Source organism: Zosterops lateralis, assembly GCF_965231275.1.
Source record: "Zosterops lateralis genome assembly, chromosome: 1".
In the NCBI taxonomy this organism is placed as follows: Eukaryota; Metazoa; Chordata; class Aves; order Passeriformes; family Zosteropidae; genus Zosterops; species Zosterops lateralis.
The window spans coordinates 127882855-127909523 of record NC_139762.1 but is presented as its reverse complement, the minus strand read 5'-3'; the positions used below and the strand labels follow the sequence as shown (position 1 = coordinate 127909523).

Genomic DNA, 26669 nt, shown 5'->3' with positions numbered 1-26669 from the left:
TGTCTTGCAGTTATTGTTGATGTGTTCATTGGCTACTGGACTGCACTCCAGTAACACTATTTTTCCTCTGAAATCAGATATTTTTCTGATGTTTCTTTAAAATATTTAAAAGTAAAAAGCATGGCTTTAGCCCATTCTTAGGTCTATTCTTGCTCTCTAATCTTGAGTTAATTGCTGTGATGGAGTGGATATGTCTTCTTGTGCAAAAAATAGATTAGAAGCTTTAGTTCCCAAATTAATGGCTCAGCAAGAAAAGAAAAATATGGTCATGGCAGCAACTTTGCCCTTGGTGATTTCATATCTGTGCTGGTGTCAGGACACTGGTATATGGCAATACAAATCTTTTAAGTCACTTGATGTCAATTCTGAGTCTATCAACAGGCCAGATTTGACTGGGTTTTTACCTCTCATAGCTGTTGATTGCAATCAGCAAAGCAGAGGTCAGTGTTTCTGATGACAAACCAGTATGCCCTGACCTGTCCCCATACTTTGAAAGGGAAAGATCCACAAACTTTCTCTAGGTATGAGTCCTGCACTCTCCAGGCTTCTCTCTAACAAGAGGACTTACCTGGTGCTTATGGTTTAATTGAAAAGCTTTTTTTTGTCTAAGCTGAAATGGTCTCAGTGCAGAGCTCATCAAAGCATCATATCTTCCTTCTCATCTTGTTTTATTCAGTGTGTTTTTGGAATAATACGAGCTTTGATTATGAGATAGCTTGGCCTAGCTTGATATTCGAAAGATAGGACATAAAGAAGAGCACTTTGCTCCTGACTGGTGTGCCCAAGAGCTAGAAAAGAAAACAATTTCCTATGTTTTTTCTCTTTGGAAATTTTCTTTCTGTTCATAATCAGTGTTCCAAAGAAAAACAGCTCCTGGCATCTGTGAACTAGACAACACTGATATGAGTTACATTTTTCTAGTTGTTGCAGTAGAGCAGTCTGAAGCTGCAAATTCCTAACAGTTGCATTTACCTGACCCCATGCCTGGTGTTGTTCTCAGGTTCCCAGAGATAAAAGGCTGTTGTCTCTTAACAAAGTGAGTGACAATCAAGAAGACCAAGATAAAAGGTACAGTATTATTCAAAATCATACACCCAGTTACTAAAAGTGTTGATCAGTTGTGAACTGAAGGAACTGTGAGAGCCTGAGGGGTTTATGATTTTCTTTCAAAAGTTAAAAGAATGAAGACTGTTTTGAGAAGCACATTTTACTCCTTTTTTCTTTTAATTGATTAGAAAAAATGGTTAGTATTCTCAAACATGCAATTTGGAAAGTAGCTGAGGGTTTCTGTGTTTGGTGCTGTTGTTTTGCTGCCACTAGTAAAATCAGATTATCTTGACAGTTGGCTTTTGGCTGTTTTTCTTTGTTTTCTTGTTGTAGGGCAAAAAGGGAGTAGTTTGGCCTCAGTAATGTAATTTATAGAATTTTATTTAACATAGCTTAGGATCTGCCCAGCAAATAAAGTAACTCTTAAAATCATTTGCTTAGAATGTTTTTCTCACTTCTCTCAGATTTCAGCTTTTTTCTGTAAGCTAAAAGTGACTTGAGTCAAAGGAAGCTGCCTCCTACTATTAAGACATGCAGAAAAGAGGTTTTGTTTTGTTTTGTTTTGTTTTGTTTTGTAGAAACAATAAGTTTTTACATACTGGAAAGTATCTCTATATAAAATTATGACAGAGATGAGCTACACAAAGTTTATTTCAATGTAGCTAATTTGTGACAGCCTTAGATGGTCTCCACTAGCTGTTCATAAAGTGATTGTTTCAATAGGTAGTAGTATAAATTTACTGTTTCTAAATAGTCTATGAAATGTTTTTTGGACAGCTTTTCTTCTACAAATACCAGAGAAATTCCTGATGTTCAATTCCTAAACTGAGTGTGATTGACAAAACTGGCCTTCAGTGGAAGGCCAAGAGTGAGGAACTGTAGCCGCAGAGCATTTCTCCTGTGTTGAAAACAAAGCAGTGTTATACCTACTAAAAGTTCTATAAGTTAACAATTTTATGTCAATGTAACTACTATCAGCAATCAGATTGCTTTCAACAGCAACTGTGGGTAGATGTGGGAATGCTGCTGAGGTTACCTTGCAGCCACTATAGTTACTGATCTACTCTGCTACAATGGAATTCCTGGGCTTGCTCTTTTAAAACAGCATTGGTACCAGAGTTAAGCAAACAGTAGTGGCATGTCAACAGCCTGAAAGAGCATGAATTTTGAGTATGAATTTTGCTGTTGATATTCTGCCTATTTCATGTGCAAAATACCTACTGTGAGTAATCATGCCCTGCCTTACTCTTTATTCATATTTTGTGTCTAAAGCCTGTTGCGCAGCTGGATTGATTTTGCATCCAAATTATAAACTAAGGCAAGAGCAACCCTGGATACCCCGAATTTATTGTAACAAGTCAAATCAAATATATTATCTTTCCTCATCTGTTAAAGAGCTCTGGACCTCTCTGCTTGCCTCACAATTTCTTTTGCCTAGTATTTGTTAATGTATTACTTCTTATGGCAGTAGCTTATCAGAATTGAAAAATCTGCTTCCCTGACATCTACTACCATTAAGCTATTTAAGGAGGAGATTTCCTCTATCAGGACAGTTCATAACATTTTTTGGTTTTGTCTCACAGAAATTGTCTTAATACCACGGAAGCTCAGAATAACTTAAGTGGGGGAGAAAACCGTGTGCAAGTCCTGAAGACAGTGCCAGTTAACCTTTCCTTGAACCAAGATCCTTTGGAGTCATCCAAAAGGGAATACAACACAAATGTGTCTGGGAGCTCAACACCCATCACAGGGTCTGCAGTGACTGTGGTTAAAGCAGAGGAATTCACCCCTGTTTTTATGACCCCACAAACACACTATGCAAGAGGAGAAAATGAAGAGCACCGAGGCGTTATCTTTGAACCATACGAAGTGTCCAACATTGCTCCCCACACAAATTATCTTAAAGATGATCAGCGCAGCACTCCTGACAGTACCTACAGTGACACCTTCAAAGATGGAGGAACAGAAGTAAGTTTTTCACCTCAAATTAACATCTAAGAGCCCAATAAAATGCTGTAAACAAGATAAGGATATTTGAGCCTGTAAACAAGATAAGGAGATTTGAACTGTCCACAAGAGCCATTAGAAGAACAGTGATGCTTGTTTCAACAAATTAATTTCTGCTCCCTGCTGTGTTCCCATCAGTCTGTGCTCTGATTATAGGGGAGCATCATGAGGCATTTCAGAAGACAATTTTAAAGATGTTTATTGAAAATTCTGAGAATAATAAATATTGATTTTTTTTGTCTTTGGGGATATGGTGTCAAGTAGAAAATAGTTGTTATTCTGAAAGAAGATTTATTTACCATTAACAAGAACTGCCTTCAGACCTATTCATAACAGTAAGAAATAGCCACTTTGTAACAGGGAAATTCTAGATGTTCTTTTGAAAATGCAAATGAGTAGCAGCAGCCTCTGCTGCTGGATAAACCCAAGTAATTTATTCAGAAGTTGTTTGTTGCACTAAGCTCTATTCTGAAACACAAGCAAGTGAGAAAAAGTAGCAGAGTTAGACTAATAGAGGGGAACAGAGAATTCAACAGGCAAGGAACAACTGCATGTATATGTACAGGAACGAGGAGAAAACAGGCAAGGAGAGCTCCTTCTAACTCTTACACAGTTATGCTGAGTCAAAGTAATTTTACAGTCAGCTTTAGTATGGTCAGTACTATCTGGCTGCTTTTGCCTGCTGCAGAATAATACAAACAAGCTGGAATTGTAAAAAGGTTAAGACAGTTTAAAGCCAACAGTATCTTTGTAAATAATTAGAGATATTAGATGGTAAAACTCCTATAGAGTTAGGAGGAGAAAAGCCCTACAAAATTGTAAATGTAACAAAAGTACAAGGCGAGCTACGTTAAGGCTGAGCTGCCCTGATTGAATATATGAGAAATTCACTGTGTGATTTTGTTCATGTATTATAGAAAAGTACATTTTCTCCATGAGCAACACAGATCCAGGATGTCTGGAGGTGAAATCCATTTTCAGATACAGAACACATGTAGGTCAACTAAATGAATAAATAATGAAGAAACCTAGCGTCCTATTGTGAAATCAGTAGGATCAAAGCTTGGATTAGAGGCACTGCTCTGCATCATGAAATAATATTATTTTGGCTATTTTTACTTGTTACTGGTAAATGGCTCTTCTGGTACCATACTCATGGCTTTCCCTGGGGTGCTGTAGCAGAGTGATTCCATTACATTGGTTTGTTCTGGGACATGCTGCTGAGAGGTTCCCAAACAGTCCATCTGCCCTGTGCAGGGAGTTGTCAAACATGCAAACTTGTTAAATTTGGACCTAAAAGGGAACTTTACATCTAAATGTTGGCTTTGCATCCCAAATTCTGTGTTATGGTAATTTTGTTACAATGGTAATATATTGTTACATGTATTTAAAATGACTGATTAATAGTAGGGTGCAGTACTTGTCATCTAGGATCTCTGTGCAGTCTCTGGAGAAAGAATCAGTTCAAATCTGGTTGCCAAAAGTGGGTGGAGTGGTTTTCTAAGTGCACTCACTCCTCTCCATCTTCACCTCCCCTATTAATTGTATGAGAAACACTGGGCAATTAACTTTGTGTCACCAGCCATAGTTGTTAGGGGAGATGTGTGCCACTGTTGGTGGCTTTCTAGCCTCAAGTGTTGACATGCATGTGGCATGAAGGGCAGGAAGAGCTTTGCCATCCTGCTGCAGCCTCACTCAGCACTGAGCCTGTGCCTTTGTTTTTCTCAACCTCCCAAACCCCAGGATGTGCTTTGCCCTGACTACTTCTCCAGCCACTGTTGTGTAGGCACAGCTGGATGGAGCGGGTGTGGGGAAACCATAAGGTAAAATGTCAAAACATACCAAAAGAAACTTTGGCAAAGTTAGTGTTTAGAAGTAGGAAGGCAGTTGTTCATACTAGTTTTTGTAAGTGCTTGCAAAGTATTTCCTAAGTACTGACAAGAATGGCTGGGTTTGGATTTGCTGTAATACTTACTCAATTTTCAAACACATTATAAATGCATATTTAGAAATGATTTCAAAACTTCTATGGAGTGACTTAGTTGTGTTACTGAAGGAGTGCTGAGTTTTTATAGATCCCTCTGGTAGTGGACTCTTTGGTCAATTGCTTGCTATGTTCTTTGGATACAATTTTAACAATTATAAATATAGTGTTCTCATCTCTTTAATTTTCTTGTTTAGCTGTACTTAGTTTGTTAGTTCTTTATAGTATAAACAAATTCTTTGAGGTTAGGTAAGTAAATTGTGAGTTTTTTACAATGTCAACCTCTAACCTTCATATAAAATTTGACTAGTATGTTACCATCCTCTCCAGTTTTGAGATATTTGGAGTTTTAAATGGTAGATGGTTTCTTCTGAGTTGTCTTTAAATAAACATAGTTACACTTTTGTTGCTATTTCATTTTGATTTTATCAAACAGCATTTAATTGGTCTTATTTTTCAGAAGTATCGGAGTGTGTCAGTGGGGGCAGAAGAATATATTTATGAACAAACAAGGTATGGCATAAGCTTTGCAGTGTGTTGACGAGCATCAGGCAGGAATGTATTGAGGAGTAGCTGCCTGTGTCCACTTCCCACCCTTTCTTTCCTCACACTGGGGTACCTGCAGAGCTCCCTTGATGCTGCCAAGCATCAGTGCACCCTTATTCTCTTGTTCATGTTAGCTCTCGGATCTGGCCAATTTATATCTTCATCTATTGCCTTCCCTCAGCATTGCTTTAAACTCGTAGATCCTCTGAAGCCCCCTCCCTGCCCAAGATATGCAAGATCATAACTTGGGTGTTCCCCAGGTAAAAGAGTATAGCTTTGACAGCCAGGTCATGAAAAATCTTTTCAGAATGGCAGAATGCACAAGTCAGATGTCCAGGACAGTTGAAAAGCTTCAAGAAAAAGCTTCAAAAATTAAAGTTTTAAAAGAATACTGTTCTGCCTAAGCACAGAAGAATGTGTATGCAGCATGGGCAAACACTGCAGAGTCCCTTTATCTAGTAGTAATCACTAATGTTTTTAAACTGATGCATTATTTCATACTGGTGAATTGTTCTGTTTATATCTGAGAGATTACTCGCACTTTAGAATCAGGAACATGCCTATGTAATTTTCGTGGATCAGGCATATGACAGCGACTGTGATGAAAGTGCCTTACAGCTTAATATTTTTTCTGAAGAATGTTAAAACAATCATTAACTGCAGTGAGTCATTATATAGGCAGAAGATACGAAATTGATATTTAACAAAGGCTGCTCACTTACTACACTGAATATTTGTAAAATTGAATCCTGAAGCATTGGTATTGTTAACAATTCTCACACATTTAAGTCTTTCATTCTACATTCATTTAGAATGAAACCTCTTAATGCACAGTAAGAAAACTCCCAGGAAATATGTATTTAGTTTATCTGGAAGTGGAAGGCTCAGAAATGAGAATTTTAGATTGAAAAAAGAAGTAGTGAATTTGGAAGTAACTGGAAGCCTGCTAGAAGATCTCTCAGTGACTACACAGGGGTTTGGTTGAGACTCATGTTGAGGTTTGGTATAGTATTATAATAATTGAGTGACTGCAATAAATTTTAACAGTGAGAGTAATCCTCCTGCTATTAGGGCATGCTTTGATTGCCAACTGGAAAGAAGAAAATTCTCAAGTGGTACTATGCAGAGGCTCTAAAATTGGCCAAGTGCAATGTATCTGGGATTTACATTTTTTGACCGAAACATACAGAATACCAGGAAACAGAAGACCAGCCCATGGCAGACTATAGGCAGTTCTGTTAAGGCATTGTGTGTGTCTGACTTTGATTATTCTAAGCCCTTCTCAGCACACATCCTTGTTAGTTCTTCTGTCTGGTGTGTGGTTTTGTGGCACATCTCCCAGGGCACTCAGTGTGCTTTGATGTGTGTCACGAAGTAGTTTTGAGCACACAACCTGCAGCTCCTTCATGTGATGCTAAATCAAGGCTGTGTCCCTACCTCTAATGGGTGGTCCATCTGTGGCACAAGTGGTGGTATAGCTCTTCCAGTCTACGCAGACAGGTCCACACTTGCCAGTGTTGGCAGTGCCCCTGTTCCCCTTGCACACAGGACAGGGGGGCTGTGCCAGCACATGCTACAGTGGGGGGGAGGCAGTGCCTTTTTGCTGCCTTCCTGCTGCATGCAGGAGCCTTCATGGTGGCAGCAGCTGCCTTGTGTGGAAGTACCAGTGCTGCCATTGGTGGGTTGGATAGGTGTAGATGAATGTTTGCATATTACCTCAGTTTTGCTTTGATTGGTAACTTTTAAATGACGAGAAAAATTACTGGATTTCAATTTATAAGCTAAGAAGCACTTAAAAGTCATCTTTATCTGATTGAATGATTGCTACTAAACTGAATAAGTGATACTAAGCTGTCTGAAACTCCTTTTAGATGGAAAGTCTGGATCTGTTGGATTTTTTCTACCTTCTCTTCGAGTCGGGATTTAAATATAATTATTAGTTATATGTTTTGTTGTGAGTTTTTTTCCATTGGATAGTTAAATTATCTTTTATTTTCCCTTTATTTCTATATTGCTCTGGCAGTACTATGATGATCCAGAGTATTTGCTTGAATTAGAAAGTTAAGGATACACTGTTGTTCTGGACCAACATATTCCTCCTTTTGGTTCTGCTCTGGCACTGCTTAAATACTTTGCTGAATTAGAACCATTGTGAAAGTGCTTCTACTGTATCTCCAGTTCATGAGGATGATGCATTAAGGTTCCTGTGCAGTTTGAAATTTTTTTTTTTTTTTTTTTTTTTGCAAGATCAACATTATTTTCATTTAAGAGAATGTGAGGAGCTGCAGGTGTCATTTTTATTGGATTATTGTTCAAGCCCATTATTGGAAGTGGTGGCTGAAGAGGCTCAGTGGGAATTGTTTCCAGCTAACAGTTCACTAGTTAATGAAGACTTAACTTTTCATGGTTTGAGAATTGCTTTGAAGTTGGAAAGTTCTTCTGTGAGGGATGGTCTTTTTAAGATGTAAAATTTCAGCACAAGAGCTAACTGTTTTTCCCTGATATTTTTCTAAAGGGAGGTTACTTGATTGAAGATAAAGCTAAATGTAGGCACTTCACTCTGATTAATTTTTAAAAGAAAGCTTATAAAAACTTTGATTTGCATATTGTCCTTAAACAAATGAACTTACTGTCTCTTCTTTTTGTATTCCTTCTTTAAACTGTGCTGACAGTAGGAGTTGGACTTTTCATTCTCTGTGTCTATCTTTTGCAACATGTTTTATTCTCGTTGTGTTTTATTAAATTTATTTATTTATCTTTCTGCAACACTGCTAAGTTTAAATGTCTGTGGAGTTGATTATTTCCTGCAAATCATACTGAATCCCCTCTTGGTAATTGACACTCTCACTGTGGGGTACACAGTCTTATAATTCATAATGGTTCCTTTCAGAGAAAGTACTCTAGCCTTTGATCCAAGAAACTTACAGTCCAGATAGTTTTACGCTTGATTGCAGGATCTGATGAAGTCGAAGAAAGAAAATTGCAATTTTAAATTGCCCTGCGACATTTTCCTGGAATTTTTTAATAGCTTCTTATGCCTTATACAATGCAATAATTACATAATAAAAGAGAAAAGGAGAAAGTGATATGGATTTTGTGTGTGTTTCTCTCCTTGTCTTTCCAGCAGCACTTTTCAGTATACGCTAGAAGCTACCAAGTCTCTGCGTCAAAAGCAAGGAGAAGGACCCATGACCTACTTGAACAAAGGGCAGTTCTACGCCATCACCCTGAGCGAGACGGGGGACAACAAATGCTTCCGGCATCCCATCAGCAAAGTCAGGGTATGGTCCCATTTCTTTCCTAGGTGGGAATGGAGCTCTGCAGATAGACATGGTTGTGGTTGATTTTATTTTATGTGGCTTTTAATTTTATTTTTTTTTTTCTTGAGGGGTGGACAGAGTGAGCTTGTTGTCATGCTCAGTGTAAAGGTGGGAGAGCACCTTATTGAGCGTGGTAATGAATGTTTTGCTGTCCAGTTTTTTAAGAGTGTGATCTTATGAGTTAATGATAACCTCAGTTATGGATTGGCAGAATGGTGATTACACAGATACTACACTTAACCCTGGTGAACTTATTGCCATGATTAAAGCAAAGAAGTCCAGGATCTGCTACATCGACTGTGTAGTCCATCTTCACTCACTGGTGAACTTCATCAGCTGCTTTCCAGTGCATTTCAGAGAAAACGTGAAGAGTTGAATCCATCCTTTGTGGCATAAATTTTAAATAATTTTCATTGTATAAGTGTGAACTTTCACTTGATATTCACCCAAAAGTGCGACAAAATGAATGATTTGCCTCTTAGATTCTATGTGTAGAAACTGTAGTTTGTGTATTCAGCAACATCTACCTAGTGAATGGGCCTCCTGATTTCCTTGGTAATGTTTTTGAATTAACAAATCCTGACCCAGTAACCTTGGAATGAACAATGAGCCCTGTAAATTTTACCCTGAAGCTGGCAGGGCTGCATATGTATGAGGCTGCAAAAATGTTTCCATCCAAATACATGAAGCACTCAAAATGTTGTGACTTCAGTCAAAAGAACCAATGAAAATCAATGCGAGCAGTGAAGCAGACAACAACCTATATGTTTCTATCATTCATGAAGTTTAGAGACTCTTCCTAAACAGAGACAATGATTTGGAAACTTCAATTAGCAGTTAATTTTTATCCTGGTTTCCTTAGGACATGAGGCTGTTGGCTGAATCTCATGTAAGACTTCTCTGTTGCTGTACAAGCTTTTTTCTGCCACCCATTCCTTCCCATTTTGTGGTTCCAGCTCTAGCACTTGCAGAGCTGAAACAGGACTCAGGAGGTCACTGATCTGACTGAAAACCAGTCCTCATGTTCCTGGTTCATTGCACTGCCACACAAGTTTTGAAGCTGTGGCAGCAGAAGGGTGGAAATTATAAAGGGGAGGTGAGACTACATCCTTCTAGAGGATGTAGTTGACAGAAGATTGTGAAACCATGTGCAACTTTCACAATCATGTTCTGTTTGCCAGGGCCCTACTCAAGTAATTGTTGAATTTATTGCCAATTGCATCCAAAGTTAACAGAGGGGCAAGATGTTTTGAAGGTATTAAATGTTTACAAGTTCCCTGTAAGTGGTTCATAAAAATATTAGTGCTGTCCTTAGTGGAAAAGCTAGTCTGCATGGCCTGTTCTGGTTAGTGCATCAGCTGGCCAGCCACATACACCTGATGTCCACCCAATATGTACAGGCATAACCCAGGACTCCTCCACAGTGTGGACTGCCTCGTGCCCATGGAGAGGCTAGAGAGACATGCAAGATGTGGTGATGGTGTTCAGCTTTAAATAGGTGGAATGCAGAAGGTCACAGAGTACATGAAGGATTATGGTGGTGGCTGTGTGGGGGAACACAGAAGATGAATCAGTTGTGATCCACCTTCTTGGCTTATAAAGCAGCTTGATAATGATTTTCTGTGCTTAGTGTCTTGGGGTGAAAATAAAACAGGATATTTGAAAGTGTAGTTTTTGTTCTCTGTGATTTATTTTCACTTAATTTTAATTGGTATGATCATTCTTTCGTTGTTTTGTGTTCTTCTGCTTGCCTGCAGCTGGGCTTTTTTAAAAAAGCCTTTATTGCTTGTGTAAAATGTTGCACAAAAATTCTGTCTGTTTACTTTGAATCACAGTTTAACAAAGTGAATTCAGAACATGAATTGAAAACCTCAGCAAAATTCAGTAAATAGTTACACTGAATTTGTCATTAAACACATATCTACAAGACTCCTGCTCCAAAAAAGGGTATTTAGACTGTGTATACTAAATTGAAAATGTCTTGCCTTTAGCCACTGACTTTTTAAAACTAAGAATATGATTATGTTTGATTTGGGTTACTAAGAATATGATTATGTTTGATTTGGGTTATCAAGGACATAATCCTGGGGTTTGCATTATTTTACGACTATATTTCTTCCGTCCTGAGTCTTTAAGTACATTGTAGTATTGGACTGATTAAAACCCAGCCTTCTGCAACCAAAGTAGTGGGAGAGGGTGGTAGCTGGATCAGTATTAGAGGCATATAGAGATTTTTTTGTGTGTGTGTTCTTGACTATTAATTATTTTAACTAATGTGACTCTGGTGTTGTTTTTCATAGAGTGTGGTCATGGTTGTTTTCAGTGAGGATAAAAACAGAGATGAACAGCTGAAATATTGGAAGTACTGGCATTCCCGACAGCATACAGCTAAACAGAGAGTCCTTGACATTGGTGAGTGTAAGAAAATATCCAGATGTTTCAGGGAAGATTTCAGATATTGAAAACTCTGGTGCCTTGCACAGGAATGTGGTGGAATGTATTGGCAATGGCTTCATGGCTTGTACCACAGTTTTTAACAATGGCTTATTCCTGCTAGGACTATGGGTTCTATGCGCGTGGGTAAGGACCATGCAGAAGGAATGGTTCTCAGTATTCTTGCATGTGTATTTAATGGTGTACCACATTCTGCAGCTGGGAAATCAAAGTCTGCACCTTCTCAGGTGTGGCAGAGTGTCTGTTCCCTTTATTTTTTTCAAAGGATGATCCAGTCTTCGATCCAGCAGCAGTTACATTAGCTAATTGATGTGGAATTGCAGCCTGAGAGTGCAGGTGTCATTACTGTGGTGACTGCAAAGGAGTGTGCAGGATTCCTACACCCCTAGAGTCTGAGTCTTGTCAGTGCCAGCAGTGAGGGAGAAGCAAGCTCTGGTGTACTATCCTGAGAGACCTGTTTAATCTTCATCCCATCTGAAGTATTTACAAGCCCATTTGAGCCCCAGCTGTCCTATCTGCATGTCCGGGAGATTTTAGCAGAGGGAGAGCACGTACTTGCTGCCAAGGAGCCTGAAGTTGAAGTCAGTGGCAGTGTCTGGACATCAAGCGCTTCTCCCCTCCCACATGCAGTTTACACATGCAGCCATCTGCACGGATTCCAGTCAAAGGAGTCGGCAAGACCAAAGCAGACAAAGTCTATCTTGTTTTGACCGCCTGAGGGAACCAAACCATTGAATGGCAGGAATGAGGGGGAGCAGAGAGGGGGGCTAAACCAAAGAGAACATTTGGAGACTTCAGGGGATGATTGAACTGGGCGATCAGAGGGTCTGTCTCCAATGGTCCTAATCACTGTGGTGCCTGTAGATTTTCAAATGCTGCAGTTTCCACTGAGGCCTGATGTTATTTAAGGTCAAGTGTATTTTGTCCAAGCAACTTTTCCAGAATCTCCTCTTTTCCTCTTATTTTATCATTGTTCTGGCTGAACTGTTTCATTAGTTTCTTTCTTTCCCCCCTTCCCCTCATTTTCTCTTCTTGCCCACTGGGGTACCTAATGCAGTAAAACTGCCACTGAAGACTAAATGACTTTTATTCATGACACATTAAAAGAAGAAATAGGCCACGTCACAGCTCTTTCTGAAGGCTGCCTTTTTTTTGTGCTAGTCCCTACAAGCTTGTGGTGGTAATGCTCATGTCTTTGAAAAGTATGTGCTGAGCAGCTCGCTCCACTGTAGTTCCAACAGCCTCTGACTCCACTGCATTTGTGGTGTCCTGGCACATTTCAGTTGCCTTACCCCAACAAGTTAACTTATGATACATATTCGCTAAAATAGTGCTCTGCAAAATAAGTGCTGTGCATGAGCTGTGTGTTTACCTGTGTTAAAGTGAATGCCTTTTAATTTTCCATTAGTTTGAGGTGAAATAGCTCTGCACTGACTTTTGAGGCACTCGTGCGTATTCTTTATTTGCACTGCAAACATGAGCAAAGCACAGTGTAGTAAGACTTACTGATACAGCCCTTCTTGTCAGGCGTAAGAGCTGTAAGAACATGGTTCACCTCAGTTTTCAGAAAAGAAGACCTAAGTGTTGCTCAGTAGTGTTTTCTTGAGAACAACTGAAATATAGCCATAGCTCTTACAAGTATGGTATTTGTGAAGCACATTTCATTTACTTTGGCACTTGCATTATGGCTAACTAGATTATTAGGCCAGAATGACACCCATTTATTTTTCCCATACAAGTATCAAGCTGCATTTAGCAAAATCTTCTAGTTTTATCGTCAAATGATTCTGACTGAGAAACTTAATCCAAATTTAAAGTTAGCCCTGCTTGAACCAGATAACCCCCAGGGGTCCCTTCCATGCAAAATTATGTTGAATGGCTCTATGAAGATTTCCCTTTATGTAAAAAATTCAGATCGCTGAAGGGGTCCTCTAAGTACTGAGTTAATGTCCAGGCCCTATGTAGTTAACAAAGAAGATTAGGTGTCCATAACTCTGCATCACCTGTTCCATAGATGTTACTCTTATTTTAATTTGATGTTTGTAGCATGTTTAACATCTGTGAATCCTTTAAAATTGTTTATAAATGCACTTTTAATCTAGAGCATGATGTGGTCCTTAGCAGGCAGAGGATCAAGTTAATTCGGGATGCTCTAGTTCTGGGTTCCAGCTGCTCAGATCTCAGGTGGGCAGGGGGACTATGCTTCTGCTGCTTTCCATAGTCTGTCTGCTTTCTGGCCTGCAGTTATATTCTGGACATCAGAGGAAATAGTGGCTTGCTCCTTCACTCCAGACACACAGGGATCACTGCTTTAATTTGTTTTGTGTACTGGCTGGTGCACCTCTTGGGAAGAAAGATGCTTCAGTGGATTAGGTGCATTGACAGGTCTGAAGGTGCATTGATAATAATAAGCATGTACTTACATGTATTCAAGTCCCTAGTGCATGAGAAATAAACCTGAGGCTCTGACAGTTATTAAGCAAGAAGGGAAGGTATTTTCCAAAATTTAGACTATGTACTGTAATGTTTTTTTCTGAAGAAGGAGTAAGGTGCCTGTTTGTTTTTTTAAGGAGAAATAAGGGGGGTAGAGGAAAACAGTTGTGTTTTCACAGTGCTGTAACATTGGATCACTAGCTTTTTCTTTTAAATTAATGTCAAATAAAGAATACAATACTTAATTGCAGTGGATATTGATGATTTAGAATAAGTGCAATAATTTGACATACTGGAACAGGTTCAAATATGAAGTGTGGGTGTGGAAGCTTTGTCCTCCAAAGAAACTTGCCCTTGTTTTTTTTTTCAGGATAGCTTGTATTATTTATGTGCACAACACAAAAGTATGCAATTACATGTAATGCATGATTAATGTTTAACATTAAAAAATTGCCATTGTTTAATATGCAATTTATGTAACAAAAGAAGAAATAAGTCCTGTGCTGCCATTTTTTGCATATTGAACAATTCTGATTTTCTCTTTCTGGTAACTCACAGCAGGAGATGAGGCAAAGTTGTAGTCACTCTAACAGCTTTCAAATATTCTGAGGTATAAATGCTTTCTTAATCAACTGGGGATCCTTTTTTAATTGCCTGTTAATTGAGGGGAATAGGATACACTTCTGCTTTTTAACAGTGTCACATAGACACTCCATGAGATTTGTGTATAGCAATTAAAGGAGAAGGATGTGTTGAGAGAAGGGAAGGGTTGGTGGGATGTGAGGTTCTGACAGCCTTTTAAGACAAGAAAACATGTGTCTTTACGAGACATCTTGTTCATGTCTTTCCAAAGTGCACCTACACAGCACGCCCATATGCAGCAGTCAGTTGCACAAGGCACTTTCTGGTGAATCATAAATTTAAGGGGTGGGTGGATGTGTGCACATGCATATTAAACTACCTATGTATCTTCTAATTCCTCTCATTTGCATCCCCACACTGAATTTAGATAGTAAAGCCAATGACTTCAGTTAGAAAGGAGAGCTGAGTTCAAGGTGAGAATGAAAAGCCTGCCTGCCCTCTCAAATACTTTGTTAATTTGCTACATCACCAAGTATCTTGTGCTGTTCCTATGGTATGAACAGTGATTTTTTTTTTTTTTTTTTTTTTTTTTTTTTTTTTTTTTTAACTGTATCCAAAATCATTCGTGTGTCCCAGGGGCACAATTTTATTTGCCCAGTCAGATGCCAGCATTCTTGGGTTTCAAATCAAAGAAAAGTATTCTGATTGCCTGTCTCAAACATGAAATAATTCTTCTTGCAGCAATAGTTTTTGTTATAAATGATTTTAAAGCAGTTATTACCTATAAATTATTTTTTAGAGACTGACAGTTTAGGCAAAAGGAATGTATAAGGAAACCATTCATGTGTCTCAGAATACAAAAATATCCACTTTCTATAACTGATTACAAAGCATGCTTCTGAAGCACAGATTTGGGCAAACTTAGATCAGGTGTGTAATCTCAGCCCTCTGGCACTGAGTCCAAATACAACCCTCAAGGGATTCTTAGGAAATGTTTGTCCCAGGGAGAGTTATTCCATTAGTGTGAATTATCTGGAAGTTCCTTTAATCAAGCAGGTATTACCTGGTATCTCTCTTAATCTGTCATCAAAAAGAAAATGTGTTAAACTGTCCAACAAAGTGAGAAAAAAGCAGTGCTTGTTCTTTTCCAATTATAAAGAAGATTTGGGAGTTGTCTGTTTTACATAGTTTTCCACCCTTACTGTTTTTGGGGGAGGGTCAGTCAACTTTGAAATCTTCCTCCCTTTCGCTTTTCATTCCTTCCAAAATGCTACTTTATTCATGATAATAATAACAGCATGGGGAAAAAGGTGCAGATTTTGTAATCAGACAAATTAAAAATATTTGTTTCTTTATTTGCTGTTTTAGTGGGGTACATACTCTGGAAAAAGGATCTTTGTGGTTTTGGTTCTTTGTGGGGGATTTTTTGTTGGTTTGGATTTTTGTGAGGTTTTTGATTTTGTTTTTAATAGTATATAAATATTAATCCAGCCTCCAGTACAGTAATTCCTGGGACAATTGAAATGCATGCTGATGATTTCCTCTCATCATAGCTCTTAGACTTTTAGAAAGCTTCTTTCTTCTTCAGGATTTACCATGGTTTTTTCTCAATATCAATGTTTGAACAGTCCCTGTAAATGCTTCAATAGTTTTCAGTTAATTTTCCAGCTAATGAAGGCCAAACTAATGAAGGCACTGACTCATTGCCAGTAGAGTCACATTTACTCCTTTTGGAGAGCCAACAATATTTTGCAAGAACATTAGCTGGTGATATACTGTGCATAAGATTCAGGTTGCATTATATTACCTCTTTGCAATTAAGATTATTCATAATTAATCATAAACAATACAAGAGGTTGTTTTGATGCACCAGACAACCCAACGTAAGAAGCAAATAAGTACTATGAGTTGTAAACCAGAAAGTTCAAATTTTTTCATGACTCTTGTTTTTTTTTTTACAGCTGATTACAAGGAGAGTTTTAATACCATTGGGAATATTGAAGAAATTGCATTCAATGCTGTGTCCTTTACTTGGGATGTCAATGAGGAGGCAAAGGTGAGGAAAAGCCATACAGATGGCATCCCTTTATAAGTACCATCCATCATTAGGCACTGTTCCACTTCATTCTGTCAAATAAGAGGGCTTGTTGGTAGGTGCCTAGCCTGAGAAACAGTAAAAGATTTTTTCCTATTCACAAAGCCAGGTGTAAGACACAAGCTGAGTGTTTTCTTCCTCTAAATTATCATCTTCCTTTTTACATTATAAGCATCTCCTCCTAATCAATATTCTGTAAGTTAGACTAGTGTTGGTGCCATTATTTTTTACATTGTTACACAGACTGTCTTTGCAATTGGGAATGGAAGTATTTTTGAGGAGTGAGGCTTTTTTAAACTTTTTTTTGTCTTCTCTTTCTTCTTTTTTTTTTTTTTTTTCTTCTTTTTTTTTTTTTTTTTTTTTTCATGGTCAAGTACCCTCAGGCGTGGGGTTTTTCAGTCAGGAATGTGACTGTTAAGTGGGCATCATAAACCAGGACATCAGAACACCTTAACTAGTTTCTTACAGATAAGGTTGTACAAAGGCTGTCAGAGTGCTTTAGCTGCATGGACTAGTGTGGGAGAAATGAAAAACTGTCGGTAGTTATAAGAAGAAGTTGGCCCCTGGAAAGCAAACGAGGGAAATAGGCTGTGTAAAATGAGTGGGGGTAATGCAGTACTCTTGGGGAAGTAGAGTTAATAAACAGCAAACACTGAGCTCGGCAAACTCCTGATACTGTTTTCATGTTGAATACAAAATGTCCAATGTTCAAGTAAAGCTATGAATCTTTCAGATAAAAAGACATCTTCATGCACAATTGCCCACTGTGCATTTCTAGCAGCATTAGAGAGATTACATCCTCAGAGTGAATCCTCTGAGAACTTATATTGGATACTGAGTGGTAGCATTAACACTCACTGTCCTGACTCCCTCACTGAAGGTGCTGCCTGTTTATAGTAACAGGGATTTTTATCTCTGATGCACACCTTAAAAGAAAAGACGGTAGTTCTGAAAATCACCCAGCTCTTTCAAAAGCAGACCTTGATAAACAGAGTTGTACTTGGCCCAGTTGCTAATGGTGCTGTATTTACTCATGTAGTGATTACATTTCCACCACCCCAGATATTTTCCTATTAAGTGTTTCTATTTCAAAATACAGCTGTAGGTTGTCCTCTGCAGTCACAACAGGAACTGTTGTGTGATCACTCTGCAAGCAAATACTGAATCTCCAACACAGCAGTCTTTCTCAAGTACCTTTACAGAAGCTCTACCAGTGCTAGAGCATGGCAGTCTTGTCCCAAGGGCTGGCAGCTCCCTAAGACATTTGCATTTGCAGCTCCAAGTCAGACTTAGCAAGACACCCATGTTGATCTAGGAACAAGGAAGTCACATGCACTAATGTCAAGTATTAACCTTGGACGTTTTGTTCTAATCTCACACCATTCACCTGGCTCTTGCCTCGGATGTCAAAACATTAAGAACATAACTTTTGCAATGATCACTGGAAGCAAAAAAAGCTAAGATTTTAAAATAAAGGCACTTACTGGATTAAAAAATTGTCTGGAGTGGAATTTAAGCTGCTTGTATTTATGTAGGAAATGGTTTTTAAAATGAAAATAGACTTATTTTTGGGGTATTAAATATCTGATCTTTTAGGAGCTTGAACTGTAAATATATTGATAAAAGAGGATTATTAACATGCTTTAGTTATTATTTAGTTATGGCTATCAAGCATAAATCAGATTGTTTGTGAAAGCTTATCACCTTGTCTGCACTAAAGTGTTTCCCTCCCCACACACATGTATGTGTACATGTTTGCTCCTGTTGGAAAATGTAGTACAATAACTGGTTGCACTGGGTCTGGGGATTCCCATAGGATGCCCCTGCGGTGTTGGAAAGCTGTGAGTTCTGAGGCACGTCACTGAAAGCTGTTTTTTCTCCAGCAATTACCTCATCCATGAGAGATGAAGAATTTCAAGGCATAATTACAGACTCCCTTTTCCTAAGCTTTTTGAATGATGATCTTTCAACTGGCTCCATTGTTTCTGTTCAGTATTGTTTTCCATTTTCACCACAATTTCAAGATTAAAACTTAACCCCCTCAGAGGCACAAAAGCCTTTTTTTTTTCTAAGTCAGACAAAAATGGCACACAATAGTTCTTTTCAGGGCCTCTGAGATGGGATGCGATGAAGCACCCTACTGGCCCTGGAAGATGCAAAGAAAGCAAACTTCTTGTTGGAACACTTCTGGGGAGTGAGGTGGAAAATCAAACAAAAGCAGTAGAAATCACCTAACCAAATATACCTCTCTGTCCTGGGAAACTAAATCCCATATTTAGAAGACCTATCTTGAACATCAGATTTCTCACTTTCCTACTCCACCTGGATGGCAGCTAATTTAAAGCCGTATTTTTCCTCATTTGAAGTCAGATTTTTCCGCTCACACACAGACAGAGCAGGCCTTCAGGATGAGGGTATAAGAGAATGCATGAGGCAGCCAGAATCTGCCAGCTACCAGTAAACCTGCTTAAGGGTTGGTAAGGCAGCATTTCATGTGGGTCTTAGTGGAATAAACAGGGATCCAGAGGGTACAGGCAGAGGCATCTCTCTGTTGTCCCAGTTCACCATGTTTCATGTGTCGTCTTCTAATTGCTGCTTGGCAGAACAAGCCAATGGAAAGGGAATCTTGTACAGGGCATGTCAAGATATGGAACAATTGCACTATTGCTTTCTGTGGACTAAGGAGATAGCACCAAACTCAGAAACACCACTCTGCTAGTGTTTCCTCTGCTGTGCCTGGTTGACAACAGCAGTCCCCTTGCCTTCTGGCAGAGCAGAGTTAGTCCTGGCACATCCCTACCGTTTTCTAGAACAACATCCTTTTCTGCTGGGGCTGTTATCTAGAGGTCACTGTGTGGCTTGTGGTTTGGAGCAGGATCCAGGGAAATGGGGGGAAGGCTCTATAGCCATGTCGAACTCAGTGCTTTCTTAAGACAAAAACATGCTGTAAGGGAGCAGGGATAGGAAGAGAAGAACAGTTTTGTACAATCCATCTTTGTTTCCCTCCCGTATTTAATTCTATTATAAATATATAACATTTATGGGTAAGGTGATTTGTTGTCTCCCTTTGGTTGAACCTAAATACTATGTTTGGTATTTTTAAAGGAGCTCTTTAAAAAAAGATGAGGAAACAAACAACAATTAACAAGAACTGGCTGACTTTTTAACTATCTTTTAAGAGTGTCTCTATAATATGCTAGAAGCTGTGTAGTCAGTTGCTGCTGACCTATAGAAGATTTTGCTGTACCATCTAGCCAGTTGACAAAGTTCTAGTGGAGGCTCTTGAACAGAGCTCCACTTCGTTTCTGATAGACATTCATCTGGCTGTTTGCAGTGTTAGTGCTGACAGAAGTTAGTTTGGCAGAAAGATGATTAAAGAAGCAGAATTCTCTTTAGATAGAGAAGGATAATTATCTTAAAGGGTAATATATTTGTCATAAACCGTACAAGCTCCTTGAGATATGTCTTCTCTGAAAAGTACTTGGCTCATTTAAATTTGCTATGGTGGTGTTACTTCTGAAGCAATTAATTATATATTTTTATGGAAAGTATTTTTTAGCCTTAAAATCAAATATATGACTGCAATGAACAGTTGCTAAAAAAAAAAGTCCTTGAAGAGACCAACAGTTTTCATTGATATCAAGAGATTATAGATTTCTGCTAAGCTCTGCAACTTGGACATGCAGTAAACAGACATGTTTGTGGCTGTGTTATTCTGGCAGATGCTGGCAGATGAGTGAGATGATTTCAGTGAGTGCAGGAGTTGTGTGCTGAGCAGTTGTTGTGTATACTTGCGTGCAATCACTGTCCTGCTATATTTAACCAAAATGTAGATCTTTAATCCAAAGTATGCTGAAACCTCTGGGAACCTTTCCAGCTATTTAATGAGTTTTGGCATAGCTCATACAGTAATAAGCTGTTTTCAAAGAGTGAGTGATTTGCAGGATTAGGTTCTTGGATATTGTAGGCCAAAGTGAGCTCCAGTTCTAGTGGGTACAATGGTAAAATCAAGCTTATAGAGCAGCACTGTCTCTAGCAGTAATTTGTATTGTGACAATTCATATTTCTTAAACATTGTTAGTGATACTTAGGACAGGCTTTGACTAGTATAAGATTTTTTTCCTTAATTGTAAATTTCCCTCTCAAGTTACATCAAATTTAATTTAATTAGGAAGGAAATTAATGTCTACTCTAAAAATGTAAAGGTTGAAGGGAAAGATGCTTCATTTGGGGGAGTTAGTAGCAGAAATTATGTAGGATTAGACTTGGCAGCTACTTTAATAAACCATGCCTGTGTGTGCAAGTGTGCATATATATATGAGTGTATATATAGATGCGAGACATGCACACACATGTGTATATATCAGAGAAGAGTTAACCTGTGGTAGCACATAATGTTGAAATTCAGTGTACACAAATGGCTTGGTAAGTATGCATCTGGGATTCAAAGCAAATGGCATTTTTATGTAGTTGCCAGGGTGTGGTGTGGGTTGAGGAAGCTTCAAAAGAGTAGTGTAAACATTTGCTGGAGACATTTGTATTGAAATAAAACAAAGGTCTTACCTTTGTGTGGGATTTATAAGGTAACGGCTGGTAGGAGAAACTATAAACCCACACTTTCTGTGTATACGAGGAATGGTGGGATTGATGTTAGTCATTTGAGAGACGAGTCATTTAACTCTTTGTAGTTACTGTCTGGAGGGAGGAACCTTTTAAAGCAGGCTTTTAAGAGACCCCACCTGGGTTCTATGTATTGCTAGTATTCGGTAGAGAAATTGCTTCAAGTTTCTTATTTTGTGCCATAACACACTCTTCCCTCCCTTCTGCCCTTGGCAGTTTCTGAGACAATGGGAGGCAGAAATGTAAATAGTAATAAAAGGCTTATATTAGAAGTTTCATAACTGTAGATCTTTAGTGTATAAGCTGAGAGACCACAGCAAGAGACATGTTGGCTGAATTAAATGATAAAAAGGGAAATGCACTTCTGAGCCTTGCTTTCTCCTAAGGCAGCTTACTGTGTTTGTGTCCCTAATTATGCTGCAGTATTTAACAAACAGCAGTTCTCATAATAGCAGCTACACCGTGGAGGAGTGTTGTCCCCAAAAGACTGCTTTTTCTAGACATGCTCTATAACAAACAGAAGAGTTGTCATTATATTAGGCTACTTGTAAAACTTTCTCAGCACCAAATGTTTCTCCAAATTAGTATTTAATTGCCAATGGCACCACCTGAGCTGGAGACTAGATGGGTGGAACTCTGCCATTAATTGCTCTAATCTAAGATATGCTGACATTAAAAAAAAACAGACATCACTATAATGACAATTGTACAATGTGTTCCAGATAGCAAAACGTTGCTGAAATCCAGTTTGTACAGGAAAAAAAGAAGTTGTGTCTGAATTCGGGTACAATCATAGTCACTTTATTTAATATAGTTCTAAGACAAGTGTAGACAGGGCTTGGGAGGGAAACAGTGATTTCTCTTCCTGCTACTGTAATTTCTACTTGACATTTTCTAACCATGTTAATTCTACTATGCAAAAGACCACAGCAAAGGACTCCTTTTTGTGGCTGCCCATGGAGTAGTTTTGCCCCTTATATGTCAGAGTGGGAGTACGTGTGTTACGGATGGGAGCTGGGAAGAGGGGGGAGGTGAGTGTTGCAAAGGGCAAAGCAGGCCGTGCTTGGGCAAATGGCTGAAATCAGTGGTGTTTAGAGTCACTGCTTTGGGGAGGTGATTTCTGGTCAGACCAGGGGAGAGAGAAGGGAAGTTTTGTCCCCTTCATGGGTTCAGATGTTTCTCCAGGTCCTCTTCACCTCAGCAGTGTGCTGCACTGGTACAAAACTTAAATACTGCAAACAGAAAAAAAGACCCTAAAATAATTAACAGAACGTATGTCCTCTTCCCTTTCCCTCTATACACTCTCATGTTTTCCAAATCCAAAATCAGTGTGGTGCTTTACAGGAAAGCTAATAGACTACTGCATGGAGACAGAAAATTTCCCCACTATGAATGATCTGTGTTAATTCAAATCCATCTGTCTATCTGTGAGGTGCTAATGATATGACAAAGTGTAGTACACTTCATGTGCATGAATGTACAATCATTGCTCCTCAGAGAGATCTTGATGTATTACTGTGTCAGGACAAGATATTGAGTCTTACAGCATCTATCTGTTATTCATGCTGAATAATCTGTTATTGCTGTATGGGGACTCTTGAAACCATAAAGTCTGTCTTCCCCAGCCGCTCCTACTCTGCTCTGTGATTGTGGAGGCAGTGAAGAGATGACACAGTGTATGGAGTTGATTAAGGTGGGGCAAGATCTTTTTTTGCTTCTCAGCTGAGTGTGCAGCAAGCGTGGGAGCTGTACAAACTGCTAGGTAGATGCAAAGCCTGCACGTCTTCTCACATTTGAACGTACATTTTGGAAAATCCCTGTGCAGAAGTATGGGCTAAAATGTAGGGAGGTCAAGTTCTGTTAAACGCTAGACTTTGTTCCACTGCTGTGTGTTGTGTGTTCACACACATTTTAAACCATTGCCCTGGCACTATAAATGATTCCGAAGGCAAGTGAAAATTCAGACTGTCATATTTCAAAGGCGTATTCACTGTGTCTACACTTTGGAGCTTGAGGAGATCAGCTTGTAATTTGAAACAGAAATAACACTATCAGCTTCAAAATCAGAGTTTCACCTAGGGCCTTTCCTTGCCTCCCTCTTCTCTTGCAGTTAAAGTTCAACTATTTCATTTGTAAATGCAGCTCTGTGATACAATCAGAAGCAGAAAGGAAGGACCATTAGCTCAGTCAGGCAAACAAGCTGCTCTGGCTTCATCATAAAGACCCTGACTGTAAAGTTAACTTCTGCCAGGAGGGTAAAGTATCCCCCACCAGCCCTACTGGAGCCCTTCTTTATTCTCAGCTGTCTTTCTTAGGGATGTTGCATTCTGGTCATTCACACTGTTGGGTTTTTTTCCCCTGTTTGTGGAATGGAGGGGGTGGAGGGGGGATGTTCTTTATGCTCTTCCTTCAGAAATCCTCACAGATCCCAGGGGCCTGCTGCCCTCTCTTCTGCCCGGTGGGGTGTGCATCTGTTTGAGAGACCAGTTTGAGATCTTTCCTGAGTGTTCTTAGTCTTCTGGAGCAGGTTTCATATCCTCCTGGTTCAGGAGATACGTACTGTCAGTTTTCTTAGTCCTTTTCATTGGTTCACACATTTGGGGTTTTGTTTGGTGTTTTGTTGTTGCTTTTTAAACTGAGGTCAAGTGAAAAGGAGAATCAGGTTAATACACAATTGTCCCAAATAATTATGTAATGCACATATTCCTCACTGAGCTGAAAATTAGATTTTTAATTTAGTTTCATCTCTTGAATTTTATGCACACTACCCTGACTGAAAGCTATCAGTGGCATTTCAGTTCACAGTGCTTGCTTTACATCAAAATAGTCCTTGGGTGACTTTGGTGGTGGGAGACCCTTCTCCCAGGTCCTGTACAGATGAGACACACCTTGTCCCATGGTACCAATTGAGTTAAAGAGAGGGAGATGATTAGTAGCTATCAAGTTGTAAGTTTTTGTTGTAGAAGGAGAGCAAGAGATGGATTTCTAAAGCACAGGCAAGCAGGAGACTTGCTAGCTCATTTGGTTAAAGCATGATGCTAATAATGCCAAGGTAGTGGGTTCCATCACTTGTTGGGCCATTCACCTTAAAGAGCTGACCCCGATGATGCTTCTGAGTTCCTTCCAGCTCAGAGGATTCTGTGATTCTCTGAATGCAGGGCTGACTTATGTGGCTGCTGTGTAACAAAGAGAACTTCTGAGAAGAGAGGTGGGGAGTAGTTTTATGAATATTTGAAAAATTCCTTTCCTGTTTGAAAGACAGGGTGAGATGCGTCTATAAAACTGAGGAGAGACAGTGAAGGGCCCTTCAAGTGAAACACAGGAGTATCTATTGATGGGATGGAGAAAGCAGTAGTGTTGATAAGAGTGTGAAGAAAACTTTTAAAATAAAAAAAAGAGTAGAGTTTATCTTTGTCGTGCTGAATTTGAATGAGCTGTCAAATGAACAAGCCATACCTAAGGCAGCTGGAAAGGATGAACCAAAATTATCTGTATTAACAAACAGTGCAAACATACAGAGTAGGTTTGTAGAGTGGAACAAGTAAGGGCTAAAGACCTGACATCCACATGAGACACGTTTCAGGAGGTTTGATCTCAGATTATCTTTAGTCAGTTCCCATGAAGTAAGCAACTGTGAGCAGCTGGAGGATCTGAGGGGTGCTCCTAGAACATATTTGTCTGGTCTGGCTCTTCCAAAAAGGATCCAATTCATGTATTCTGAGCTCTGGTGTGAACCAAAGCATGGTAAGTTGGGTTAAGCAAATGATTCACTTCAAATGTGAGCTTCTGATCTAAACTGAAGCATTAATATCTGGCTTTCAAGTTTGTCCTTCTTCCCAGCATGGCAATGTCTTTGCTGGACAGAAGTGGAGGATAAATGCGTGAATTGCTAGAGTGTGAATCATAGCTGAATTAAAACCTTTTTATTTTATTTTCCCATTTCTTATGTATTTCCAGAAGTTTAATTGTTGTTTGCACCACATTTTAAAAAATAATCTCTCTGGCACACAGATTTTCATCACAGTGAATTGCTTGAGCACAGACTTCTCCTCACAAAAAGGAGTGAAAGGGCTTCCTTTGATGATTCAGATCGATACTTACAGCTACAACAACCGCAGCAATAAACCCATCCACCGAGCCTACTGCCAGATCAAGGTTTTTTGTGACAAGGTAAGTGGAAAGCAGTTACCACGGATGAAGGAAGAATCTTGTTAGGCAGTTTATTGTTGCTGTATTTTAGACCTAATTAAATGCTGTTTCTTTTCTTAAAGAATTGTATTTCATCATAGCATTTGGACCAGCTATATCACAAATCCAACTGATTATCATGTAATTATTTTACTGCTTTGCAGACTTTTTGGCCCTGATTCCTCAGCTTGTGAGCAATAGTTGGACTCTTTAAAGACAGCATGTTATAGGTCATGATTCTGGAATATCAAAAAAGTAACAGGAGGTGCAAATGCAAAGATCTCTATTTGGAAGGTCAGTGCTGATCACAGGCTCACATAAGTGGTAGTCTACTGATGTCATCCCTTCTAACTCTTACAGTCAGGATAAGTAGCACATAAACTTCATGTCAGTTTCTCTGACAAAAAAAATGCACTTTTCTGTGAGGATCTGCCAAGCTCCCTTTTATGACACAGTGGAAAACAGCAAATTCCAGTGACGCAGCTGAGGGGTTTTCCCCCTGCTTTGCTTACAAACAGTTCTTTTAGAAGCTCTTGTGTTGCTAGGATTTTCTTATCAAAAGTAAAATACAAAAATCTATTAGCCATTCCCATTTTGTAATTCAGTGACAATTTTTTGTGCGTGTTCACGCACTCTTCAGCAAACTTTTGGTGTTTTTGCTCTAGGTATGACTGCTACTGTGTGGAAACTAGTAAGATGTTTCAGCATCCAGACATAGATCACACCTGAATGAATTAGACAGTGTCATGATCAGCTGTGTATTACCAGGTAGAAACAGTTGCTCAGAAATGTCAGTGATGATTCTTCGAAGAGAGCGTGACCACTTTTCAGTTTTGTTTAGCATTTGCCAGCTGATGACTTTCTCCATGCTGAGAAAGATCTTTCGTAGGGGAGCTGATGCCTGGATTCCAGTCAAGGTTCAGGAATTCAGGAGCCTACATCTATTTAAGTGACTTGGAAATTTATCCAAATTAGTCTTGCCATCCTACAGGTGGGAATAGAAAGCCAAAAAGGCCATGCCCCAGGCAAAACGTAACATTAACTTTTTAATGGAAAGGGTAAGAGTTCAACTGTTTCAGGTCTCTCTGTTGCAGCTCCTTCCCCCTGTTCAGATCATTCCCTTGTTGCTGTCTTGACAACGAGATCTTGAGGGCTAATCAGTCAGTTGTGTTAGTGGAGGAAAATCTTTGGAAGTAATGAATGTAAATGTATGCGCCGAGGTCTTCTTGCAGCCAAAATGCTGTGCTTTTAATTGTAGCTTTGAATGTCAAATATTAAGAGGTTTGAAGCTACAGCTGGATGTTAAAAGCTCAGTAACTATCAAAGTAACAAGTCGTTTTCATCTACCTGTTTCTGAAGAGCAATTAGAAAAAAATTACTTATTTTAAAAAAG

General features: G+C 39.1%; 1 protein-coding gene across 4 annotated transcripts in view; it reads left to right on the top strand.

Annotated features, from left to right (window-relative positions):
• GRHL2 (grainyhead like transcription factor 2) overlaps positions 1–26669 on the top strand; it is a 65858-nt gene that overhangs the window by 15229 nt on the left and 23960 nt on the right. For 3 of the 4 annotated variants that reach the window (XM_083880053.1, XM_083880051.1, XM_083880054.1), the window contains exons 3-9: positions 1001–1068; positions 2631–3015; positions 5499–5551; positions 8709–8865; positions 11205–11316; positions 16335–16429; positions 25100–25258. In XM_083880053.1, the coding sequence (XP_083736179.1) occupies positions 1001–1068; positions 2631–3015; positions 5499–5551; positions 8709–8865; positions 11205–11316; positions 16335–16429; positions 25100–25258 (1029 nt within the window). The remainder of the gene's footprint in view (positions 1–1000; positions 1069–2630; positions 3016–5498; positions 5552–8708; positions 8866–11204; positions 11317–16334; positions 16430–25099; positions 25259–26669) is intronic. The other variant, XM_083880052.1, reaches the window with a different exon arrangement.